General features: G+C 50.8%; 5 protein-coding genes across 5 annotated transcripts; 4 read left to right on the forward strand and 1 right to left on the reverse strand.

The window, feature by feature from the left end:
* The first annotated feature begins 1,296 nt into the window (after positions 1 to 1,296).
* Positions 1,297 to 6,515, forward strand: STEHIDRAFT_165771 (uncharacterized protein). Its single transcript, XM_007300122.1, has 3 exons — positions 1,297 to 2,737; positions 2,798 to 2,917; positions 2,989 to 6,515. Exons 1-3 carry the CDS (start codon positions 1,756 to 1,758, stop codon positions 5,592 to 5,594), a joined length of 3,708 nt encoding a protein of 1,235 aa, XP_007300184.1. The 5' UTR covers positions 1,297 to 1,755; the 3' UTR covers positions 5,595 to 6,515.
* Positions 6,516 to 9,585: 3,070 nt separating this feature from the next.
* On the forward strand, positions 9,586 to 10,682 carry STEHIDRAFT_153108 (uncharacterized protein; the record flags this gene model as incomplete). Its single annotated transcript, XM_007300123.1, has 4 exons — positions 9,586 to 9,675; positions 9,749 to 10,216; positions 10,302 to 10,433; positions 10,485 to 10,682. The coding sequence occupies 4 exons, from the start codon at positions 9,586 to 9,588 to the stop codon at positions 10,680 to 10,682; spliced, it is 888 nt and encodes a 295-aa protein (XP_007300185.1).
* Positions 10,683 to 11,666: 984 nt separating this feature from the next.
* Positions 11,667 to 14,440, forward strand: STEHIDRAFT_118517 (ATP-dependent RNA helicase DBP5). Its single transcript, XM_007300124.1, has 10 exons — positions 11,667 to 11,822; positions 11,962 to 12,030; positions 12,108 to 12,166; positions 12,275 to 12,348; positions 12,544 to 12,636; positions 12,734 to 13,123; positions 13,225 to 13,468; positions 13,553 to 13,823; positions 13,937 to 14,082; positions 14,162 to 14,440. The coding sequence occupies exons 1-10, from the start codon at positions 11,750 to 11,752 to the stop codon at positions 14,183 to 14,185; spliced, it is 1,443 nt and encodes a 480-aa protein (XP_007300186.1). The 5' UTR covers positions 11,667 to 11,749; the 3' UTR covers positions 14,186 to 14,440.
* A 2,851-nt stretch (positions 14,441 to 17,291) lies between these two features.
* On the forward strand, positions 17,292 to 18,825 carry STEHIDRAFT_153110 (uncharacterized protein; the record flags this gene model as incomplete). Its single annotated transcript, XM_007300125.1, has 6 exons — positions 17,292 to 17,534; positions 17,617 to 17,652; positions 17,728 to 17,802; positions 17,867 to 18,388; positions 18,467 to 18,592; positions 18,658 to 18,825. 6 exons carry the CDS (start codon positions 17,292 to 17,294, stop codon positions 18,823 to 18,825), a joined length of 1,170 nt encoding a protein of 389 aa, XP_007300187.1.
* A 593-nt stretch (positions 18,826 to 19,418) lies between these two features.
* On the reverse strand, positions 19,419 to 20,229 carry STEHIDRAFT_182862 (uncharacterized protein; the record flags this gene model as incomplete). Its single annotated transcript, XM_007300279.1, has 3 exons — positions 19,419 to 19,526; positions 19,596 to 20,062; positions 20,127 to 20,229. Coding segments are annotated over 3 exons (678 nt in total), but the record flags the coding sequence as incomplete, so codon positions are not given.
* Positions 20,230 to 23,361: the final 3,132 nt, after the last annotated feature.

Genomic DNA, 23,361 nt, shown 5'->3' on the forward strand with positions numbered 1-23,361 from the left:
ACATCAGCTCAAAAAATCGGATCGCTTTATTCAAGCACTAAGCATTTCCGAACACGATCGCGCCTGGACTCACTGCACCATTTTACATTTTGCTTCTCTCTTATAAGTTACGAGCTTTCTGAAAGGAAAAGATAATAACGCCCCCCCCCCTCGAGTCCGTCTCCAGTTCTTGGTCTTACGATGATCGCGTCGGCAGCTGGCACACCCATTGCTAATGAGTTGTCAATGCTCTTAGATGGTGAGCACCCTCGATCATTCTACGTATCACCTTTAACCCAAACCGTGCGCTTCGTGGCCTTTCTTGAGGCAGACACATTATTTTGATCGCTGGAAAGTAAGTGAACCGTGATACTTTAGCCCTGGATCTGACACTGACTGACACTGACACGCAAATTATGACTTGTTTTACTCATATCCGCAGGAGGTCGACCCACCGGCTTTTCAACTATTCAACCTCAGCTTCATTCAAGTTCCCGCTCCCATTTGATCATCCCACTTACGCAGCTTCGTGCAAGTCTGACTTATCGAGGCGCTCGGAGCATAACGAGGTGGTACTGCGGCCTACATATGCCTGCAGTACATGATATCGATAGTCAAGCAGCAGGTGAATGATGAGTGATGGTTGCGCGTAGTAAGAACGAAGTCAGGATAAGTGACTACATTTAGAAGAAGGATGATGGTCTGAGGGAGCTCAGTCTGGGTGGCTTATGAAGATAAGAAAGCTAATTATATGTATACTAGTCCTGGGCGAATAAACGAAAGGGGACGACAAGGACTTAGTACGACTAGTACTGGTGGTATCGGGGAGTTGGGAGTCGGTTGGGGTCTCCATTCAGTATTCCAAGTCTATTGTTACCCCTACACACTTACAGAGCATTGATCAACGTGGAGGGTTTCTCCAAGCAGCCAAAAAGACCATAGTTTCGGAACATGGTGTTCAGCATGCGGCCATGTAACTGTAACCAAGTGGCATTTTGCTTCCGCTTGAACAACCATCGCGGCGAACTCGTCGGTGCCTGACATCGTCGTCATTCGCGATATCACGCTGCAGACGGCAAAGCCCGTGGCAATCGAAAGAACAATTTAGGACGGTTTACGTCAAGCCGGCGGGAGGGTGAGATGATTGCACGGAGGTGGACCGGAGCGCGGAAGACGAAGGGTGGAGGAATTTATGTACAGCACCTGCTACAGCACGGTGAACGATCTCAACAAGACGTCTCGCTTAGCGTGCGTGTGCGTGCTATCGACCATGGACAACGTCTCGCATTTTTTTTTCTATCTATCCGAGATGGACTGGAAGCTGTCAAGTATAGAGTTGGCCCGTGCGCACTGCGGCCGGGCGGCGTAGTGATTGAGATGTCATGGAGGGTGACTAATTGGATATCTTGTGGGCTTTTTTCATTTCGTGCGCACTATCGCATCGCAAAGCTCGAGGCCCGGGGCATCGACGATTTCCTTGCGGCTGGGATGACATCGTCTTGGACGACGTGCGAGGCGAGATAACGAGACGGATTCTGCTTCCTTCCCTCTGCCCATCACCATCAGTGTCGACGGCGACGCCCACCCCGGATTGAGAGAGTCGATTACCTAGTGTGGAGCTATCTGGAACGACCCCCTATCGCGTCGACGGGCAAGCTATCATACCTCCGTCGGTCGAGCGCAGTCCCCTCCTCGCTCTTCGCGACGACTAGCACGAGGCTGGCCGTCCCCCTACACCGTCACCGTCGCTCACATCCACAACCAGCACGTCCCGACATGATCTCTTTCGAGCCCACACCGTCTATTCCCAGCCTTGCTGCCACTTCCGATACCACCTCCACACTTCCCTCGACTTCTTCTACTTCTTCAACCGCCAGACCGACCTTCCGCGCTCGCGTCTCTTTCTCTCCACTGCCCGAGCCGTACCACTCGCCTCTCGAGCAATACGTCGAGCGCGTAGATGATCCAGAATATGAAGAGGAATTGCTCTTTCCCGACGAGGACGAGCCCAGCACGCCTCGTCCGTCACATAACCGCGCGACTTCCCACGATTCGTACTTCAACCTCTCCTACGGCACTGCCGTCCCTCCTGGTCCCCATGACCCAAACCCATCAGCCCCTGTCCCAAAAGGCATCCTCCGTCGTCCTTCTCCATCCTCATCCCCCTCCTCCTCCCCGTCCTCCTCCTCATCCTCCCACGCCCCCTCCGCCCCGCCTTCCCCCGTACCCTCATTCACATCCGAGTCCACCGCCTCATCCTCGAAACTATCCCTGCGCGACCGCTCAGACTCGTCACGGTCGCTCACCTCCGTCGGCTCGAGCTGCAAAGATGGTTCCCCGCTATCTCCCTCCATGAATGATAAGCCGAAACCGAAGCCGGTCCCGAGGATGCACTTCCGCCTCATCCTCCGCAGAATAGGCCTCCTCGCAAAATCAATGGGCATCCGCGTCGACTTTGGGACGTCCTCCGCCGGGAGCGCTGCCGCAGCCGCTGCAGCCGCCGCTGTCAGTGTTGGAGGTGGTGTTGCGGCGGCGGGTGTGGATAGCGTGGCCGGCCAGAGTCACGGTAAGAGGCTGGGGCCGAGGGTGGGATTGGGGCAGGGATTGTCGGGCGCGAGGAAGGCGGTGTTGGATTTTAGGACGGTGCAGGCGTTGTATATTCAGGATTTGAATGATGCGGAGATGAGGGAGATGTATATGGAGGAGGTGGGGATGATGAGGGCCGGGATGAGGCCGAGTGAGTTTAGGGAGGATACTCGTGCGTCGCTTTCTTTCTTTTTTGTGTGGATCGTGAGGGTTGTTGACAGGGTGTACTTAGATGTGTTTGGCGTCCCACTTCGCGACTCGTTCATGTACTCGTCGTCGACGGTCGTCGTGAATGGACGGATATTGCATGTGCCTACCGTCGTTGTGGCGTGCTTGGACGAGCTTCATATACGTGAGTTGTCCACACTTTTTTCTGTCGACTCTCGTTAATGACGCCTATGTTACTGCTGGGCACACTCGTAGGTATCCGAGATCCTAGAATATTCCAAGACCCTCCCAACCCGCACCGTCTCAACCAACTCATCCACATCTTCGACATTGCACCCCATTTCGGCATCGACACCCTCAGCACCCTCAGCACCCCCACCTCCCCCTCCGATCCCACTTCTCCTTCCGACCCAAACCCCCCAAACCCCCGCTACTTCACAATCCTCGACGCCCACCCTCCCCTATCCCTATCCTCCGAATCCACCCCCGACATCTGCGCCCTCCTAACAACATTCCTACACTCCCTCCCTCCTCTCTTCGCCTCCACACTCTCCGCACATCCCGCCTCCGCCTCTTCGTCCTCCGTTTCCCTCTCTACTCCTTCCCCTTCTCCGTCCGCATCCCAAACCTCCCTCCACGCCCATTCCCGCGCTATGGGTGGAAATGGGAGTGCGAGTGCGAGTACAAGGACACCTACGGTGGGCTGCATAGTCCCGCCCCATGTCACGCATTCGATCATGCAATATTGCATCGGTAACGCGCTCAATGCGAACCCGAATCCGAGGTTCAGGAGCGCGAGCAGTTCGGGAGGACGAAGGGGCGTGGAGAGGAGGGTTGCGGTGGGGACGATGTTGTGTAGGCTTGTGCCGGGGGCTTGGTCTGGTGGTTTGCCTTACACGCCCCATGACCATCGGCAGCGGCAGCGGCAAGAGCGCCATCAGCACTTATCGCCCGAGGCTCCAGGGAAGGAGAAGGAGGCGAAGGAGAAGGAGGGACTAGGACACGTTGAGGGCGCAGGATCCGAGTTTGGGACTTTCGTCGCGGTGTTTAGTTTCCTCGACCGACTCGCACGACATCAACAGGGGCAAGGACACGCGCAAGGACCACCACCCTCGATTACCAATACCAATACGAGGACGAGGACGATGAGTTCGGCGAGCTCGAAATCTGTCGTTGATGCCTTGGGAACTTTAGGGGGTACGAATTCGAGGCCTACTACGCCGACGTCAAGTTTGGGAGCGGGGATGCGGTCCATGAGTGCCGGGGCGGTTAGTGCGTTGGCTTCTAATAACGGGGGTGGGCCTGGGTCACTCAGGACGAGGACGAATAGTTTTGGGGGTGGGGGGTCGGGTCCGAGTGTACCGAGGTTTGGATTCGGGCTCGGGTTCGGGAATGGGTATGGGTTTAATTCGATTCCTTCGCGGGGTGGTGCAGGAAGTGGGACGATTAACGGCGGAGGGGGAGGAGGGTCGAAATTGAATCCCGCTGCCCGATCCAGCATCTTTGGATCTCTCGCCCCTTCCTCACATGGTCACGGTCCGTACGGCACCCACGGCCACGGGCACCAAGCCCAACGTTCGGACGTATCGCTCGCCCTCGTGCAGCCGACCGTCGTCGATTTCTTGATCGGCCATTTAGCGCAGAAGATGATGGGTGGGACGAGGGAGGAGGCTGGGTGTGTGATGAGGTGGGTGGTGGAGCGGTGGGAGAGGATTGGGGAGGGGGTTGTTGAGGGGGAGGAGGAATGGGGGAGGAGGGATAGGGGGTTCGGGATTGGGATTGGGATTGGGAAGAGAGTTGATGGACGGGAAGAAGGGGGGGAGGAGGAGGGGATCGTCATGGGAGGGAAGAGTGCGGTGGTGGGATTAGTGGAGACGGAGGTGGCGGATAGTGTGGGGCGGAGGAGGGGGAAGGAGGAGAGGGTGAGGATTCCGTTTGGGAGGGGGATCGTGGAGGAGGGGGATGCGTTGGAGTTGGAGGGGGATGGGAGTGGGAGTACGGAGAGTAGCGAGGAGGATCAGGGTGATGAGGATGATGGGGGTGATGAGGATACGATTCATGGACATGATGCGGCGGCGAGGGAGGGGTCGTCGACTCCGACGCCGAGCACTACCACGGCGGGTTCGACGGGTTCGATGTTGATGATGGAGAGGAAGAGGAAGTCTGAGCTGCCGACGTTGAAAGTGACCGGGTCGACATCTGCGTCTTCCACCCCTTCCCCATCCCCGTCGCCAATATCGAAAGAAGCAGCGGTGAAAGAAGCGCTACTCAAGTTGACAGCGAAGAAGAAGGCTCACGCGATATCGACGCCAGAGATGGAGGTCGGGCTGGAGGAATTAGATAAGAGTGTGGGGAGGAGTTCGTTTGAGAGGATGGTAGAGAGTGCATTGGGAGGACCTGACCAGGTGACATTGTCGTTGGCGGACCTTACAGAGGGGACAGCCGCTTATGATCACTCGCCGAATTCGAGTTCGAATTTCGACCACAATCACAATCCGAATCCGAGGATGACCCTCACACTTCCTGACCAGAGGATCAACATGTCCACGATACAGGATCAAAAGAAGATGTCGGCGCTGTCGCTGCCCGTATCGTCGCCTGGGGAGGAGGATATTGATAAGGTGTTCATCGGGGACGACAAGGTGAGGTTGCCGGGGAAGTATAAGCTGCCGTCCGCGTCTGCTTCGTCGTTGTCTGTGTTTTCGATCTTTCCGGGGGCGAAGGAGAGGGGGAGGGATGGGGAGACGGGCAGGGATGAGAGGGAAGGGGGAAGGGAGAAGGAGAAGGAGACGGTGGGGATTGGGAAGAGATTAATGAGGAGGATGAGTTCGATGTCGTTGAGGAGGTCGAAGATTGGGTAGGGTGGTGGACTTGGATTTTTTTTCCCGCTGTGTTTCGCACTCTGCTTCTTGTCATCACTGCTTCGTTTTCTTTTCTTCAACTCTCCAGTTCTCTTTTTCTTTCTCTCTTCCTTCATTGTTTCCTACCTAATTTTCATCTTCATTCTCATTCTCGTTCTCATCACATATCTACCCCTAGACGATCTTCCTCGATCTTTCTCGCTTCTTCATCCGTGGACTGTTTTTAGCTCTGCAGACACGCACACAACACATATACGCACATATACGCATGCAATATCCCCACGTCTCCACATCCCCACATGTTTCCAACTACAGTTACAGTTTACAGTTACCAAGACCGGCCCTGCACTTATCCACATTTATCATTATATTTCGCAGCACTTTCAGCACTTTCCGCACGACAAACAGACAGCCATATAGACTCTATAGACTTGGACTCTATAGCGTATTCGACACTTTTCCCCTTCGTTCGTTCGTTCGTTCGTTCGTCCTATTTCTCGTACACGTTCTTTGCCTCTGCCTCTGCCTCTCCTCTCTGTCTATGTACTCATGCGCTTTACACCATCTTGCATTCTCTTCCATCGATATCCTCTGCACCGTGGACTTTGTACCTCACCGCACAATACGATACGACACATCACAACACACGCTCTCTTGCACACACGCTCACTCGTCTCTCGTCTCTTCATCTCGTCTCATCTCCCATCTCTCATCTCAACGACAATTTACATCTTGACGTCACTCCATATACTTTACCTTCGCCTGCCTCTGCCTCTGCCTCTTGTCCCACATGTATATTGTACCTACGTACTCGAGTCTCGCGCGAGGCCTCCTCGTCGCCAGTCCTGACTGATCTCTTCCTTTCCTACTCGTCTCTGTTTCTGTTTCTCCCCCTGATCCAGAGTTTGTTTCTTGTTTCGCCTCCTGCTCGCCTTTTTCTCGTTTACACTCACTCTCACTCTCACTCTAGATCGTTGATTAGTCTACAATAACGCATACATTAGATACCTTTCTGAACTAAATCGCATGCATCTCGTTCATTTCATACCATCAGTGTTGATTGGAGGAGCCGGGCTGTTGGGACGGGAATATGACACGTGTCGGGGTATGAACAAGCAGGAGTCCAATCTTGCTTTTGTCGCTACCACCGCTTACACCTCTGCACTTTTTCTCGAGGTTGACATTTCGTGATTTTGCAGACCCGGCACGCATACTTATACCTTCCAACGCATCTGGCATCTCTCGACAGACTCCCCGCACCGGTCTCGTTCGTTTCAATGCATCAGACGATTCAGACCGTGTGTTTGTACATAGACCCAGGATCCTCTGTATTCGGACGACGCTATGCAGCCTATAATAGAAAGTACACGGTATTAACGGCTGTCTCTCCGCAGCTACAGGTACGTGCACTGTTTTCATGACGGACGAGGGTGCGTTCTGATCGCCATTCGCTGCAGTCCAAAGTAAGTACACTGGTCTTCAAGGCATAACACCACACGAGGTCTGTTTTCCAGTATCGATGTCGCTTTCACCTCGTTTTAGGGCTATGATACAGCCTTGCGGTGCATTCGCACTCAAATATAGCGGGAACGCCCCAGGAAGATGATACTCGTGTACATCATCCACGTATACCGTTCCTTGTGTACAGAAACCTATATAGCAAGTAGTACATCCCGCTGCGAGGCTATGTCTCTACGCGAATACCCCTCCAGAACTCCCTCAGAATCCTGCTTCGACCTGCTGAGAGTGATTTCGCGCCGGACGGGAGGTTTATGGTCTCGTCCTCGTTGATGGACAGCCGGGGGAGAGATATTATCTCGTCTTCGGTTGTGATCAAGGGGGGGGAGGACATGACTTCGACTTCGGTTAAGCGTACCTAAGCAGTGGAAGGAGAGACACCGCCGTCTTGCCAAAAGGTCCTCGAACTCACCGCAAACTGTACTCTAGGCAACCCGCTATGCTTCAACCATGTGATGTAACTCCCGTAATAATCACTAGCGGCGAGAGATTCCACCTCGCGTCTTCGCTACCCAAGCTGCATCGAAAGTTCAGATGTTAGAGATTGTCCTCTAACATGGGAATTTTGATAGGCGCGCACTTTGACTGTCTTAACGAACAATGATGGTAGGGTTCGACATTGTACAGACGCCAGTCTGGACGTTTGTACGCTTTGGAGGGTCGAAATTACAGTTGACCAGAATACAAGTCGTTCTACACGCATCTGATGGACGACAGCACATAGTTCTGGCACACAACGGCGGCGAGAGGTCTCATCTCCCATCATCTTGTCAAATTTTCTCCAAAAGATTCAATGGTGACACTCTCAACGGCTGCCCGGAATCACTCCTGTTGAACAGAGATTTCTCTTCGTGCTGCCAATTGGCCATATAGTATTTCGCGTGTGGGGTTCAAGCCTACGGGCGAAGACTTTGTTCTCATGCGCGCACTCAGGTGAAAAGCACCTGGACACCAAAGACCAGCCTGTACGAGGATGCTACCGTCCGTCGCAAGTGGAAGAAGTTCAATATAGGAGTTCCAATACCTTTTTATCTTTTTCTTTGTTCCACGGCTGCACAGACTATCAGTGTACTGTGGGCGAGACACTCCGAGCACAGGAGACATATTGACGCTCTTTTGGCTATCGGAAAGCACAAAAAAGAGAACTTTCATAGAAGACTCATCAGAATGCAGGGATAAGATTGCTCCATAATGTCGTTTACGCTCGAGTGGAGGCTTGGGGCGTGTCGTCCTCTCCATATACATTCGAAGCATTGCTAATGCATCGCGATGATGGTGTCGGACAAGTAGCTCTAGGGTGGTCTACATGGGCCCTGTGTCTGTCAAACACGAGGCTCAGAACCCGCTCAATTTCGGTCGAGGAGGGTTCACCGTCCTTTGCTTCTTCATCACCGCATTTCGTGTCTCAGACCCACTATCACCATGCCCTATGGGACTACCGATGGGAGCTCGTTGTCTGTCCGATATGCATACCCTGCATAAGCTCTCACTTTGGCGTAAGGTTTCGATGATCCTTTGGAAGGCTCTCATTGACTTACACAATCAGAGGACACAGATCCTTGCGTTTCCTCATTCCGGTGCGTGATTCTCTCACTGTGACGCCTCTCGCGTCGTTGTGGTATTTATCTCGAGAAAGCAGGGCTCTTTATGTTGCCCTCATTCATTCCTGCGACGAATATGGTGTTGTTTCGCAGCGCCCACATGTTCTTGCATCTCGCACAGCAACGGGTTCCTTCTGCGTGACTTTGACGAACTTCTCGGCCAGGAGCTTATGAGATCGTTCCAAATCTACTTATACAGGCATTGCTGTACTGATGGGTATAATATGTGGAATGGGGCGGCAATTATGAAGCGTGGTCCCGATACAAGTACAGCAACTCCATGGGCCCTTTGCTTGTACTGACCATGGATTAACCACTCAGAACAGAAAAGGTCACAGAGGAAATAACAGCCGTCTCGTTCCACAATTCTTACATAAGTCAGCTCACTCCCCCTCTTTCAGCACTCAGCTTTCTCCCAACTCAGCTCTCTCACCATTGGCCATTCAGCCTTCGGATACTCGACCCTTCATTATTCTCTCAGTCACATCTGAATGGATAGACCTTCTTTCCAATCATTTTCGGGTTCGTATCTGCGTACCTCGATCGCTTCGATGTTGTGCCCTTATTTGAGACCTCAGCAGGAAATCATAGCATCCAGTATCCGTTCTCAGACGGTAGCCAAGGGGCTTCATGCTCCGAAGGGGAGACCAACTCCGTCGAAATGCATGGTAGCCAGACTTGGGAAACCGTTGAGCATGGACCTGGAAACACTTTGTACTATACTAATGTGAGCCTCAGCATATTGCAATCTCATTCATAACAGGCATGCTGATCCTTCTAATACAGTCACCCCTGACAAGATCAGTTGAATATGTCAGTGTGTTCCCAATTTGCACTGTCGTTGAGTCGCAGTCCACTCAGCAAACCTAACCATGATTGTCCCCAACCAGGCTCTACCTCTGCGTTTCATTCCTGACGGAGCTGTGTTGGGATGTCATGTCCGTCATCCTGGTGATATGATTGTGAGTGATCCAGTCTTTCAATCCCCGACCCGCAGTGTCGGCGCATATGATTGATACCTTCCTACTATCACAGTCATCCCATCCGTCTCAAGGCCTCGAGAGAGCACAGGCTACTGTGGTTTGTACACAGAGCTCGGATCTCGGATTTTCGCTCAACAGCTTGGTGATGGACCAAGACTGGAATTATAATAATGGGACCTTGCGCGCACCGGAAGAAGCAACAGAGAACTTTCCTAAGGGCTCGAACCCGCCACCCTTCAAGTTATCCCGCCAGCTTCCCGTCATTGATGCTGCAACATCCATGTCACCGGAGACGGCGGAGATCACTGTACCACAAGGACGCTATTCACACCGCACAAAGAGCTCTCGAACGCGCTACGGATCTCCCAAAACCGCGCAGTTTGTTGCCTTCGTTAACGCAAACACAGGGAAAGAAGGCATCAATTTTCAAGATATTTTGGGTGGTATGCTAGCGCCACTCTTGAATCCAAACGATATCGTCCTTGAGGATTGCGGTATCAATATAACTTTCCATGTTCTGGTAAGCACATCCACTCAGCTATGCTACATTCCCAGAATTCGCCGTATCTGAACCTTTCACAAACCCTTCATACGTCATTCATTAGTGGGCCGGTTGTATGCCTTGGAAAGCAACACTAAACACGAAGAGGAAGGCCGCTAAGCCAATTACCCGCGCTGATCTCGCCAAAAGGATCGGACACGCTCTGAGGAAATTCATGAAGGCAAGCTTCATTCGAGTGCTGTCAGCTCTCGATTGATATATCTTATATGGCTGACTGGATCTATAGACTGTGCTCCCTTCACAGTCGTCGACCTCCATCTTACATAGTCTTGCATTACCCCATCCGACTGCCCTGAAGCCTGAGCAAATCGTTCTGCGACGCTTCACGCAAGTGACCCATGGCGGATGGCAAGCGGATCTCGCCGCTTTAGTACCTGGAGATGCCACCGACGTACAGCATGGCTACAATACGCTGTTGGGCTAATATGTAAGTGGCCTCTTGCTTAGTTCAATTTTACTAGGCAACACGATCGCTGTGTCACCCGTATTGTCTGGATTATCTTTCTCAGCGGCGATGGGCAGAGCTCACAGGAACGGGATACACCTCTGCGTTCACTCACTGGGCTGTTGAATCTTGGTGTTAGCGAAGTGGCATTGTTTTGAGCTACTAACACTGAACAGAACTTTATTACCTCACTCGAGGAACCTCTTCGTGTCTTTCCGGTTGTTCTGACACCCCGCTGATCTTATTTTGCTTTGTGATCATGGCAGGCCACGCATCTTCGCGATCATGATCGCCCTCACTGAGGCATCGCGTTAGCATTATGTCATTTTTTCGTTCTGCTATCTCCGAATTTATTCTTGTAAACAATATAGCTCCTCGTAGTTTTTTTTTGCATAAGTTTGTTTCATTTTGGGTTTTCTCTGCACTGTTGTTTGCTCTGCTGACTCTGACTTTCTCTCTATCTCTCCTTCGAGTCGTTTCGAGACTCCTCTGTGCTTACAGTGGAACCCTCTACTTTCTTTCTCTTTTACTGTGATCGTTTGTATTGCTTAAAGGACATGTAACCCATATGTACTTACACCCATATCTCACGTAGATGTAAAGGGTGTAGTTTAAGTACTACTTGATTACTATCCGGTCTTTTGGATATTGCTTTTGTATTGCTTCATTTCGTACGCACCGAGTTAATTTGGATAGTGTATGACGCGGGTGTGATTATTTTATACGATGTAACTGAGTATTATGAGTATGGGAAAGATGTTTGCATAGAAGTGATCAAGTACAGTGATCTAAGCAATTGGGCACTCGGGCCACAACTTGGCCACAACCTTTCCAACTCACGCCACACGAGCCGGTCTGATGGCGCGCCTCGATAAGGAAAGGGGCAGTCACGATGATGGAGAGGCCAACGCGTGCCCGCTCAAAGATTTGAAGATCGCTTTTCCATTACAACCACCACCAGCATCGTCTATCCCTCTGAGTTCTCTGTCTTCGCTTTGTGATATTACTAAGACGAATCCAAACCTTGACGACCTAAGGCTTTAACGATGGAGAAAGACGCTGACGGGTTCTACACTGGTCCTGGTTCCCCTCCTGCTGCTGCTACCGCTGCGCCTAAAGGTGTGTCACATTCGCTCCCCTCTGCTAATTTAAGGCTCTAACGGAGATCTGTTTCAATGGACGGGCTTCAAACGATAATTTTCCCATGCTACGCTTATGTCGGACTGATATTCGGTGGCGTAATGGAATGGCTGAATAGCTGTTGCTGAGGCGCCTACACCTGCACCTGGAAAGGATGACGAGAAGAAGGATGAGGAGGAGCCAAAGGGTGCGTTTCATTACTTAATCTGTATTTGTTATCGAGGTGCTGATTGGCGACATGGTGGTTTGGTTCCCTCTATATAGCTCCTGGAGCCCATAAAGAAACTGCATCTGAGCTGCTGAAGTCATCTTTCGATGTGGAGGTGTGTCATTTCTCGATTGGTCTTGTACGCACCGCACTATGGTAACGGTACTGATGTACTGGTGATCCATGGACGGCTTCTCTCTCTATTCTCGGCCGTGGGGAGTAGGTAACACTAGCGGATCAACAACAAGATCCAAATTCGCCTCTGTATAGTGTGAAAACATTCGAGGAGCTTAATCTGTGCGTGCTCTCCACCATTTTTCTCGGTTTTCTCCATAGCCAATGCGGCTTTGTTCATCAATCGCCTCTGGCAATATGTTTTTCTATGGCGACATCTCTTCCTTACCGTGTATGAAACGGCGAGTGAACGGGTCACTGATCTTTCCCTTCTGTTCTGGTCATGTTCTCTTGTGGTGTGCGGCTGTATACATACAGACATGCGGACTTGTTATCTGGTATCTATGCGATGGGCTTCACACGACCGTCGAAGATCCAGGAGCGTGCATTACCTCTGCTTCTTGCATCACCGTATGTTTCATCTCTTCGTCTTCCACGTTAAAAAATTTCTCATTATTCTGTCCGTCCCCTTCACTCTTCCCTTCTCGTCTATTTGTCCACCTTCAAGACCATCACATATGATTGGCCAGTCCCAGTCCGGGACAGGCAAAACCGCCGCCTTCGTCCTCGCCATGCTCTCCCGTGTCGACTTCAATATCAACAAGCCACAAGCACTATGTATGGCCCCTTCGCGTGAACTGGCCCGCCAAATCATGTCCGTCGTCGTTGCCATGGGCAAGTTTACGCCCGTGCAGACCGAGTTTGCCATCAAGGATGGTTTGCCGAAGGGGGCGTCGAAGGTGACGGCGCATATCATTGTGGGGACACCGGGGACGATGACGGATTTGATTCGGAGGAGGGTGATAGATGTGGAGGAGGTGAAAATTCTTGTGCTCGATGAGGCAGATACGATGGTGGGACAGGACGGGATGGGTGATCAGACGTTGAGGGTGAAGAAGTACGTGCTCTCCCCTTTCGTATTATCTTCTACATCCTAACTTAGCTTTTCGACATTCTATCACTTATACACATTCCTCCCCTTCTTTTTTTGTCGCACAGCTCACTACCGAAAAACAAAAATGTCCAGATTGTCCTGTTTTCGGCCACATTCCCAAAGCACGTTCATCAGTTCGCTCAGAAGTTCGCACCAAACGCGAATAAGATCGAGCTAAGAAGAAACGAGATCACTGTGGAGAATATCAAGCAATTCTATATGGACTGTAAGGACGAGGTCAAGAAGTATGACGTGCTAGTCCAGCTGTATCACATCCTCACCATCGGGCAGAGTATCATCTTCTGCGAGGTATATTTCTCCTCTCAGCGTACCCACCTCCACTTTTGTTACTTTCGTCGCACGGATCACTTACTTCCTGCCCGCACCCTCTAGCGCCGCGAGACCGCAGATAAAATTTCCAAACGCATGACCGATGAGGGCCACAAAGTCGCCTCCCTACATGGTGCTAAAGACTCGGCAGAACGAGACGCTATCATTGACAGGTTTAGGGACGGGAAAGAGAAGGTGCTCATCACGACGAACGTCATCGCGCGGGGGATCGATATCATGCAAGTCAACATGGTGGTGAACTATGATCTGCCGCTCATGAGCGATAGCCGAGGGGGCTTAAAGCCGGATGTAGAGACCTATATTCATCGGATTGGTGCGTTTCATTTCATCCCTTCTGATCTCTTCTCCATGGCGTCCTTTTTCTGCTTTTGTTGGCTGTACCGGTCCTGACAGTGCATTTAACTTGGTTTCGACTGTAATGCTCAGGCCGAACGGGCCGTTTTGGGCGCAAGGGTCTCTCGATCAACTTCGTCCATAATGACAAGACGTGGAAGCAGATGCAGGACATTGAGGCTGTCACGGGCAAGGTTATCACGAAGGTGGAGACGGATGATCTCGATGTAATGGAGGAGGTAAGTGTCTTGTTCTTTGCCTCTGTGGCCGCGATTGTCTGACTTCTGGTGGCTGTTGCCCGGCCGCGTGGTGATGTAGACGCTGAAGAAGTACTTGAAGTAATGATGGACCTGCGTGTAGAGTATATGTCTCCGAGTACTATTGGGCACAATGTTGTACTAGTGTGTGGCGGCATATTTGTAGGATCAGTTTGGGATAGGTGCTTGTATTGCGTTTGTTTCGGTTGCTAAGATTGAGGGTTGAGGGGCATCGAGCTTGATGCATGACTTTATAGCGCTAGACACAGTTATTGTGTGGCGAGTGTCTGCTCGGTCGGAAGTCCGAGTATCTCAGGATCTTACCTCCTTCCACAGCCTAGAGGTTTTTCTTTCCCCTCCTAATACTTCCGAGTGTTTGTCGCAGTCGAAAGGATGACAGAACGAAGGCAAGGTGATTGTGAGAAAAGCACTGCTTTAAGCTTGCCACATCTGCACCAGCCACTTGGCGCTTTATGTACCGCCACTGACGTAACGCACATTGCTGCCACTGGTTCTTTCCTGCTTTTTCGACTCTTGAATCCGTTGTTCTTCTCATGACCGGCGCCGTCGGCCTCACTACCTGGATAGCAAAGCGAGCTAATGAACTGATACATGGTAAGTACAGTCCAGCATACTCATCTTGGATTGGCTTTCTATAGATATTGTCCCGGTAGCTCCCGAATCACTCGACTTTCTGTGGTGATACCGGCAGCATCCTGTCTCATTCGCAACTCATTCGGTACGTACCCCTCTTCCTCTGCTTCTACTTCTTGAGTGCTATGACTCGGACGTGAGCGCAAAGCTCTAGTTGGTTTGAACAGGTTACATGAAACCTTTACTCGTGCAACTTTACCACGTCGTCTAGCATCGCTACGGCCATAGGACGAAGATTATCCAGAGTGGGCGGGCTAGCTTGATGCCTAGCTTATTAATTGAATACCTTGACTTTATCCGACTCTGTTAGAGATGAGATGAAGTCAAGCTGGTTTAAATTAGCGCTAATAGTGTTGCGACCCGCACCTATATCTCAATGGCTTCAAGGACTCGGTCAATCGGATTAGGGCATCGATGATTTTGCTGAGGCATTGAGGGCCGGCAAGTCCTTCTTCACAGCCGTTTTCAGGAAAATGGTAGAGCCTTAATTAATGTGGGTATCACGCATTTGTTGGATCCCGCGATACCCTATTCGCCCCAAATATACCTCTGCTCGTGTGCAAGACACCCTTCCAATACGAGCAGTAAGTAATAAGCAGAATAGGCTAGTATCCCCAGATATATTGGGAACTATGAATCATCATAGTACAGTCATTCGATGTCCTGACGGATAAATTTGGTAGAGCTCACTTGCATGAGGGCCAGGAGCGACTGCCATTATTCGCAGAGTAATAGTTCAATATTAATTGGCCTACCTGTCCCTCGTTCAATCAAGTCCTCGACACCAGAATAACAGGAGTAATCTGCTGCTGCACCAGCCTCCACTCTTAGCTGCTCGCAGATTTTTGTTCTGAATGAAGATTGGGTCCAAATCGTCCTGATTTTGATACACGGGCGTCAACGGAGAGGATGCTTATCTGATCCGCTAGAATAAGTGAGCTACTCCTCCTACATGAAATCCGAACGGATCACTGCCTGTCGGAAATGACCCCTTTGAGAGTGTAATATGGTTACCTGGCTGTGAGGTGCCCTATCCCACTTGAGCGCTGTGGAGTTTGTCAGTGACACTTCATTGTGAAGTTTTCAGAGTGCTGCATAAACAGACATGACCTTCTTCGAATAACTGAAACAGTCTGACTGCATACGTATGCCGGCGGATTGTCATATGCACAATATATGAGTGTGCCACGTTCCCGCGGGAGATATGCCTTCGAGCGCATACAACGACTACATTAAAAGAGGTCTGTATTTGGAGACTACCTTTGAGGTACTTCTTCTGCCGACGTAGTATGGCCCGCGAAACATGGCCAACGTACCTCGATATCCTCTTTGCACGTCATACAAGACGATCTATCACTACTCAAATAGATTTCAAGTTATTTCTCGAAGAATGCATAGGCCATGTTATGGTCGTAGACTCGACATGTCTCCGGGTCCACTTTAAGGAAGGCTGATAGCCAAGGATACGTATTCTTGTTTTAGGATACTCTGAGTAGATCTTTTCCATTCGGCGAGCACTATTGTCCGATTGAAGTGGAAGCTTGGGCCTCTCGAACGTCTAGAAGAGCAATGAAGGCTCCAATGTCTCAGAAACTATGTTTCAGTTTTCTTGGTGCCCATTCGGCGGCACTTCCGCTGATCGTTCCTAAATAAGACTTCCGAACATGAATACCCTAGGTGTCCAATCATGTCATGAGCTATCCGGCGTATCTGGAAACTTACTGGCAGGAAGTTGGAGTATGCCCTTGCTTGGGATCTGAACACATCTAAATGTAGCTTCAAGACTACACGAGAGTCAGGAAAGTACACGGCCATAATTTCGCTATCACAGCACGACTCTGACGCGAACATGCTAGTGCACTATCGCAGACGCTGACGTCGTAATCCAGCAGGTCATGGTGTTCTGTTTTGTTCCGTCCCTGGCCAAACCAGAGGCAATACCGACGAACTGTCTCCAACATCGCCCAACTATCATTGTTGCTTCTTCCTATCCTCGTGATATTTTGAGGCCATTGGTATCCACCTCTCAATTTATATCCCGTCATCACAAATCTTCACTAGCCTCGCCTTGGCGCAATGGTATTACCTGAAATATGTTCAAGGAAACGAAGATCGTCCCGATCCCGCGTATGCGGCTGACTCTCGCCGTGCTTTGGGCAAATGTCGAAGTCCACAACTTGACTCCTTTGAGCCCCCTCTGCTTTTGCTACTACCCCCTTCCTATAAATGCGAGACCGGGTCGTCCTTTCACATCCATGACCCAAGGACATCACGGTACTCTCAGACAGAGTCTACCATACTCGCATTGCATTCTACTTCAACCGTATTTTATCGTATCCTGGGCTTTATTAGTGTCGTGGTTGAAGGTACCTACGAGTTGTGCCCCACATATTCACACATAACAGCTAACTTTTCTCTCTTGCTCAGACTTTAGGCACCTTGTCTCAACGCTACCAGTATTTATTCCGGACGAACCTGACTACGGTTCTGTATCTGCTTCACCAAACAAAATTGTCGTTGTCACGTTGCCAGACAAAATGGAGCACCATGACGGCAGACAGGACCGGTATGTTCTTGCTCAAGCACTGTGGAAGTTCGTCCTTCTCTCGGCCCTTATTTTTACATTTTTCGAACCGTCAAGGAAGATGGATGATTCAAGACGAACCGAAGAGCCCCGTAATGACCTGTACCCAACATTCGAGCGAAGCGATCACAACCTGGAGTCAGTCCTTGGGGGAATGTACCACTTCCGTTCGCTCGTATGCTCCCAGCAGAACACGGTGAGCAGTATCGATTATGGTCTGAGGAATTGAAGGAAGTTATACAGGGCGTGAGTCGATATTGATGTCTGCAATTTCGCAGGAGACTCGTATATCGGCCAATCGCCTACCTACCGTCGTGAGTACTGTTCTTTACAATACACTGGTTTAACAGGCATATTATGACGCAAGTCACCTTCTATGTTTTTACCAGCCTGCTATCCCACGCTATTACAACGCTAGGGCAGTGGGAGTAGATTATATGCATCCTTCGAGCGCTTCTGCCCTCGTATGTGTAGACTCCATCTTCCGTCATCCCCGCGCGACTCACAAGATGCTTCCTTTGATACTAGACATGGTCTCCTCCGGCTGGCCAGCCAATGAGTGATGTGTATTCTGATGAGCTCTTGGTTCAAGAACGTCCTCAAGCAGTCGCCGATCCCTTGATACTACCAGCCCCACTGGTCGGAGACGTTCGACAATATCGACACAAAATAGCTTGTCGACTCACTGCCACCGGTAGAGGCCTGGGAGGTCGTAGTACGATTGACCTAGCCGGTATGAGCCATATGCAGTCCAATGCGAATCATACATATGGCCTGGTCAGTGTCAAGTTTGGAAGAACGATGGGCCCAGTTAGCATCGTTCCTCAATCAGAATATCGTCATTCTTCCAAAGCAGGGCAGACTCGATACGGTCGTCCACTCGACTTGACGTCGATAGCATTCGTCAGCGTCGATGGCAACGGTGCCCGAGAGGATGGAGTCATTGTAGAGGATGCTTTGAAGGGGTTCAAAGGCTGCCCTGTGGAGCTTGAGGGTGCGGACGATATCGTTCTGGAAGGTTCTGTCGTCAATATAACTGTGCACATAATGGTGAGTCCTGATTTTACAATATATAATTAGTGATTGCAAGGCGCCGGACATGATTTTGACAAGTATGCTCGTACATAGTGGTTTGGCCGGGAACCCTGGAAGAATTTGATCAGCACAAGATGCTTGCAGGAGAAGCGCATTATCCCAATGACTCGAGGAATCCTCGCCCAAAGATTAGCCAAAGCTCTGGTCAAGTTCATGCAGGTGAGGATTGCGACCAGTTCTCACGTCTCATGAAACAAACTGAATTATTATCTTAACACGTACAGCATGTCAGATGGCTGGATACCAAGTCGGAAATGTCTGCTACACCTAACGCCAGCGGTCTTCTCTCCATCCCAGCTGCGGGTCAAATGGTCATACGCAGTCTCAATCCTGTGACTCACGGCGGGTGGCAAGTAGACCTCGCTGTTGCTGGCGTTCGCCCTATTATTTAACTTCGAGCTCGTTGTGCGAGGCTACATCTCTAGAAGACGAATGGACGTTAATTTACCGAAGTTTCACGATAGTACCTATATTTCACCAAACTATAGCTGACTCTCTGCTCCCTGTTTTCGCTCACTCTCGTGTTCTCTGTACCTACGTGCTTGGCCGCTAGATGAACACATTTGTAACATATGAGGCTCACACATTGACAAGAACTTGCGCCATCGATACCAGCAAAATACAGGGTGATAAATAATGCACGCAATAACATATCTTTTCATTAATTCATTCTGCTCAATTCCACTCACTCCTTGTGACGGTTCGATGCCAGCATCTTGGAGTCACAGCAACACGACTTTTCCGATTGCCTTGAAAGAGACCATGTGAGGGTTAAGTATAATAAGGACATTGGGACAGCAGACCCTCTTTTGACGCCCTTTGTCCATTTTCCATCAGATTCATTTCTGCGATCATCCTAGAAAAATTCATGTATGACTGAATCGATTCGCACGGAAGAGGAAGGAAATGACGCTTTAAGAAGACATCCTAGCCACGATAATGTCGAAGGCCGGCTTCATGATGAGGTTCTGTGAAATGTGATAGATCAGAACGACTTCATTCGAGTATGAGCAAGGGTGGTGATACTCACAGAATCCCACGGACAAGCAGCACCTTGGCCAGAGAAAGTAGATGGCACCCAAGAGTACTTATCCTATGTACATGAATATATGTCAGGTTCATTTTTCGTTCGTCATGGCACTTGCACAGACAGAGAACTCACGGTGTAATCCCAGATCGTCACACCAACACATCCATCCACGGCCTGACACGCCGCAATCACATTCTGATAATCTGTCTTCTGTTGCTCATACAACGCCTCCGTCGCCGGTAACGTCATCCTAATATCCAACTCCGTAATGGCCACCTCAATCCCCAACGCCATGAACGCTTCCATCTGACTTTGGATCGATGTCGGAACCTGGCCTACGATCGAGTGGCCTTGGAAGCCGATCCCATCGAGAGGGACATCATCTGCAAGGAGAGACTCCACGAGAGAAAGCATGGAGGCTGATTTACCAGAGGCGTATTCGAGGTTAGATTCGTTGATGTACAGTTTGGTGGAGGGATCAGCGGCGCGGGCGGCGGTGAGAACCGTGGGAACATATGTGGTGTTGAGCTCGTTGTAGAATACGTCCGTGCGCCAGGTGCCGTCATCGTTGAAAGGTTCATTGACGATGTCGAAGGAGTCTAGAGTGTTGACGAATTGGCATGAGTAAACCATGAAAATGATAGCCTAACAGTCACCACGTACAAGTGTCACCCTTATAGTGTGTCAGGAGTGTCGTGCAATGGTTAACCATGGCACTCTCCAGTTCAGAGGCGGAGAGCGCCCCGCTCGAAACCCAGCTGGGAAGCTGATTTTACCACACACAGTTGTGCCCACGAAGGAGTTGTCCGTTAGTCTGTGCCAGATCCAAAATCGCATCACCAGCTGTGAACGTAAAGGTGCCCTGAGTAGGCTCTGTCGCGTCCTGAAGAACACCGATCCGAGGGGTGTCAGCCAGTAAGCTTGGCCGCTGCGAGGTGCAAGAATATAATAACTGCATCTACGGGACTACTCACCCACTTCCACCTGTTTCCAGGCGTGATCTGTCCAAATATCGTGTTGTCACTTAGGATCGCCACATAGGCCGTGTCCGTCAGCTCGGGTTATCGGTCGCAGACCCAAAGTAGACTTTTCCAGTGCCAGAAGCGAGAGTGTTCAATTTGGCAGTCGAAGTTCCAGTGGGGAGGCTGGCGGATCCAGTCGATGTAGACGTAGCACTACCGCTGCTGGCTGCGTCCTGATAAAACACGCATAGAAGAAGAGGAATGTTTGATTCGAACGATAGTCACGAACTAGGTATGGAGGAGACATACGAGGATGTATTCTAGATTTTTGCCATGCAATAGTCGTGAGAATAAGAGCTCAAAGGCATGGGGACTATACACAGCTCACGAGAATAGTACTAGTAGGACGAGGAGGCAAGTCAGCTTGGCGATTCAATATGACAGAAGGCACTGCAATGACAAGGGCGGCAAAAAATTTTGAAAGCCTCAGCATGATGTCTTGAGCCGAACAAGTGAGACATCGAAGGAGATGATGCTGGGAGAACGTAGACGCCGAGAAATACAAGTAAATGGGCTACAGTGATAGCTCTACTCTCCGAGCTTGTTTTATACTGATGATTTTCTTTCGCTACGGTACAGAAGCATCATGGCCACACCAGTACCGTCCTTGCTGGCCGAAGTTCGGATGTTCGTCGCTGATTCGGGACGCAGGAGGCACAATGCTGGTAGTGTTCACATGAGCAGTAGCACCTATTCCCTATGAATGTCAGTCGATAGAAATCCTGTCCGCATGATGCGATGTGTATAAGGCTCAGATGCCTAGTCGTGCCTTGGTAACGATATGAGACTGTCCAACATGTAATTGACGGAGGGTACGTGGTGTACTACTCGTTCAGATACTTCTGCAAACAAGCTAGGCGCGGAGTTACAGTCCACATTAGGATAGTCGACCTCCAGTTGTGAAGTACTTTCGAGTGGAAAACTCGGATAAGCAACTGGCCACGGCCCGTGAGTGTCACAGAACTGTCTGAATATGGAATGACCATCAAGTCACGTCGAAAGCCATTGGAATTTCTTGCATGCGCTCAGGGATTCTGAGAACGTTACAAGCACTCCATCTAAAAATGCTCCGAAACTCGAGTGACGCATATACGTCAGAACCACGTCCACAGGAACAATTCATGTAGGCTCAGAGCTAATCCCATTTACAGATGGACCAGCCGTAGGCAGTGCAGACGACGGTGGTGCACAGCAGAACACATCCGATGTTTTCACGGTCGTTCAGGTCTGGTGACGAGCCTGCAAACCCGTAAAAAGGTTCGAGCTTTCTCGTGCAATGGATAATCGGACGGTGGATAATGAAGCGATTGCATGCACCTACAGTGGCAGCAGCAAGATGACCTCTCATAGCAGACAAGAATGATGAGGGGGCATGAGACCCTGAGAAATTAGAAGGCAGTTGCACGGATGGTGTGGCAACCGGCTACTGGATGGGACGAAGGGCAGAATGACGAAAAGATGACGCCAGTACGAGGACATGCCGATGATGGTGCTCCAAGAAAGAATATTATTAGAAAAGAAAGAAAGACAACGGACCACTTGGCTACGACGACAGGGATATAACCCCGTACATACAGCTCTCCATTCGAATTTACCGTGGATATCTGCACACTCGCATACTTCAAGCTCTCCTTCAATGGTTTCCCAAACACAGGGTGTTCCAATTTGATTTCTGTGCCGAGGTAAAGTTCTGCCACCAGGCTCTGAGCGACGCCCTGGTGGGTGGATGTTGTTCTGCGGTCATGGATCTGGAGGCGGAAGAAGACGCAGAGGGAGGTAGGATCGAGACGTCCTCTGTCGGGCGTCGCTGGAGCGAATGCGGTGCCTGTTCTTGTTCTTGTGCGAGCGGCGACGGTGATGTCTTTGACTTCGTGGGGGTGCGTTTGGGTGGGTATGAGACGGAATGACGAGAAGGTGGATGAGTTTGTGAGTATGATTGTGATTGTGGAGGAGGAGGAGGACTGGGAGTGGAGCGGTGGTCGGAGGCGGTGGAGGGACGGAAGAGGCGGAGGGGGAGCCTGTGCGGGTGCGGGGGCGGGTCGGGGGCCGGATGTTGCGCTGGGCGAGTCGGGGAGCGAGGTCAGTGGTTGCGCCCCCCAAGGAAGCCGAACGTTCGTCGGGGTCGGCTCGAGGCCAGTGCGGCTGAATTTAAGCACAAAAATGCGAAGAGAGAAAGGCAGACGCCGACGCGAGCAACGAGGCATCACCGCCGTTCGCCCGCCGCTTGGGGCCTCTGACGCACCTTTCTCTCACGCTCCGGCGCTGGGCCACTTCGCTCCCTGTCGCTCGATTTCTTGTACTTCTGAGCCCCATCCAGCCGTCACATACAGGACCATAGGTTACTCATCTAGCTCCATCTGGGTCCTTCCTGGATCTGACGCTGCGCATTGGGTTCAGCTAATCGAAATCTCTCACGCTCTTTTTCAGCGTCTCCAAACCTTTTCTGTTCTCAACGACCACGACACTCCGGAGCTGCACCGGGATACATTATATATCTAGTCCAGCTCAGATCAAGTTACAAGACCACAGAAAATCATACATCGATCACGCTCTCGACTCTCGACCCTTCGGCATTGCATGTTTACCGAGTCACGACGACGGCTTCCCCCGGTTGCTTCCGTCTTACCTCGTTCAACCTTCTCGGCTCTTTTCAGCCACCCGTTTTCTTTAGATATTGCATGTTCTCTGCAGAAAGACAAGACGGTGCTGGGTGGTACTGTATAGACGGTACTCACATTCTCAGCATTGCAGAAGCCGGTGAAAAAATACCTTCGGTGTCGAAGAACCTTCAGCCGTCGCATCCAAACAAGCTCTGCCATTCATTGTTGTGCCTGCCGAAGGTTCATCGAGATCGGCTCACGGCCAGCACGGTGGAA

The sequence above is a fragment of the Stereum hirsutum genome, assembly GCF_000264905.1.
Source record: "Stereum hirsutum FP-91666 SS1 unplaced genomic scaffold STEHIscaffold_2, whole genome shotgun sequence".
Classification (NCBI taxonomy): Eukaryota; Fungi; Basidiomycota; class Agaricomycetes; order Russulales; family Stereaceae; genus Stereum; species Stereum hirsutum.

Excerpts from the sequence above, each read along its gene's own strand:
- STEHIDRAFT_165771 (XM_007300122.1), top strand. The coding sequence starts at position 1,756 with ATGATCTCTTTCGAGCCCACACCGTCTATTCCCAGCCTTGCTGCCACT. Across the intron at positions 2,738-2,797 it reads TGAGTTTAGGGAGGATACTC|ATGTGTTTGGCGTCCCACTT; the intron begins GTGCGTCGCTTT and ends GGGTGTACTTAG. Across the intron at positions 2,918-2,988 it reads CTTGGACGAGCTTCATATAC|GTATCCGAGATCCTAGAATA; the intron begins GTGAGTTGTCCA and ends GCACACTCGTAG.
- STEHIDRAFT_118517 (XM_007300124.1), top strand. The coding sequence starts at position 11,750 with ATGGAGAAAGACGCTGACGGGTTCTACACTGGTCCTGGTTCCCCTCCT. Across the intron at positions 13,824-13,936 it reads GACCTATATTCATCGGATTG|GCCGAACGGGCCGTTTTGGG; the intron begins GTGCGTTTCATT and ends TGTAATGCTCAG. Across the intron at positions 14,083-14,161 it reads ATCTCGATGTAATGGAGGAG|ACGCTGAAGAAGTACTTGAA; the intron begins GTAAGTGTCTTG and ends GTGGTGATGTAG.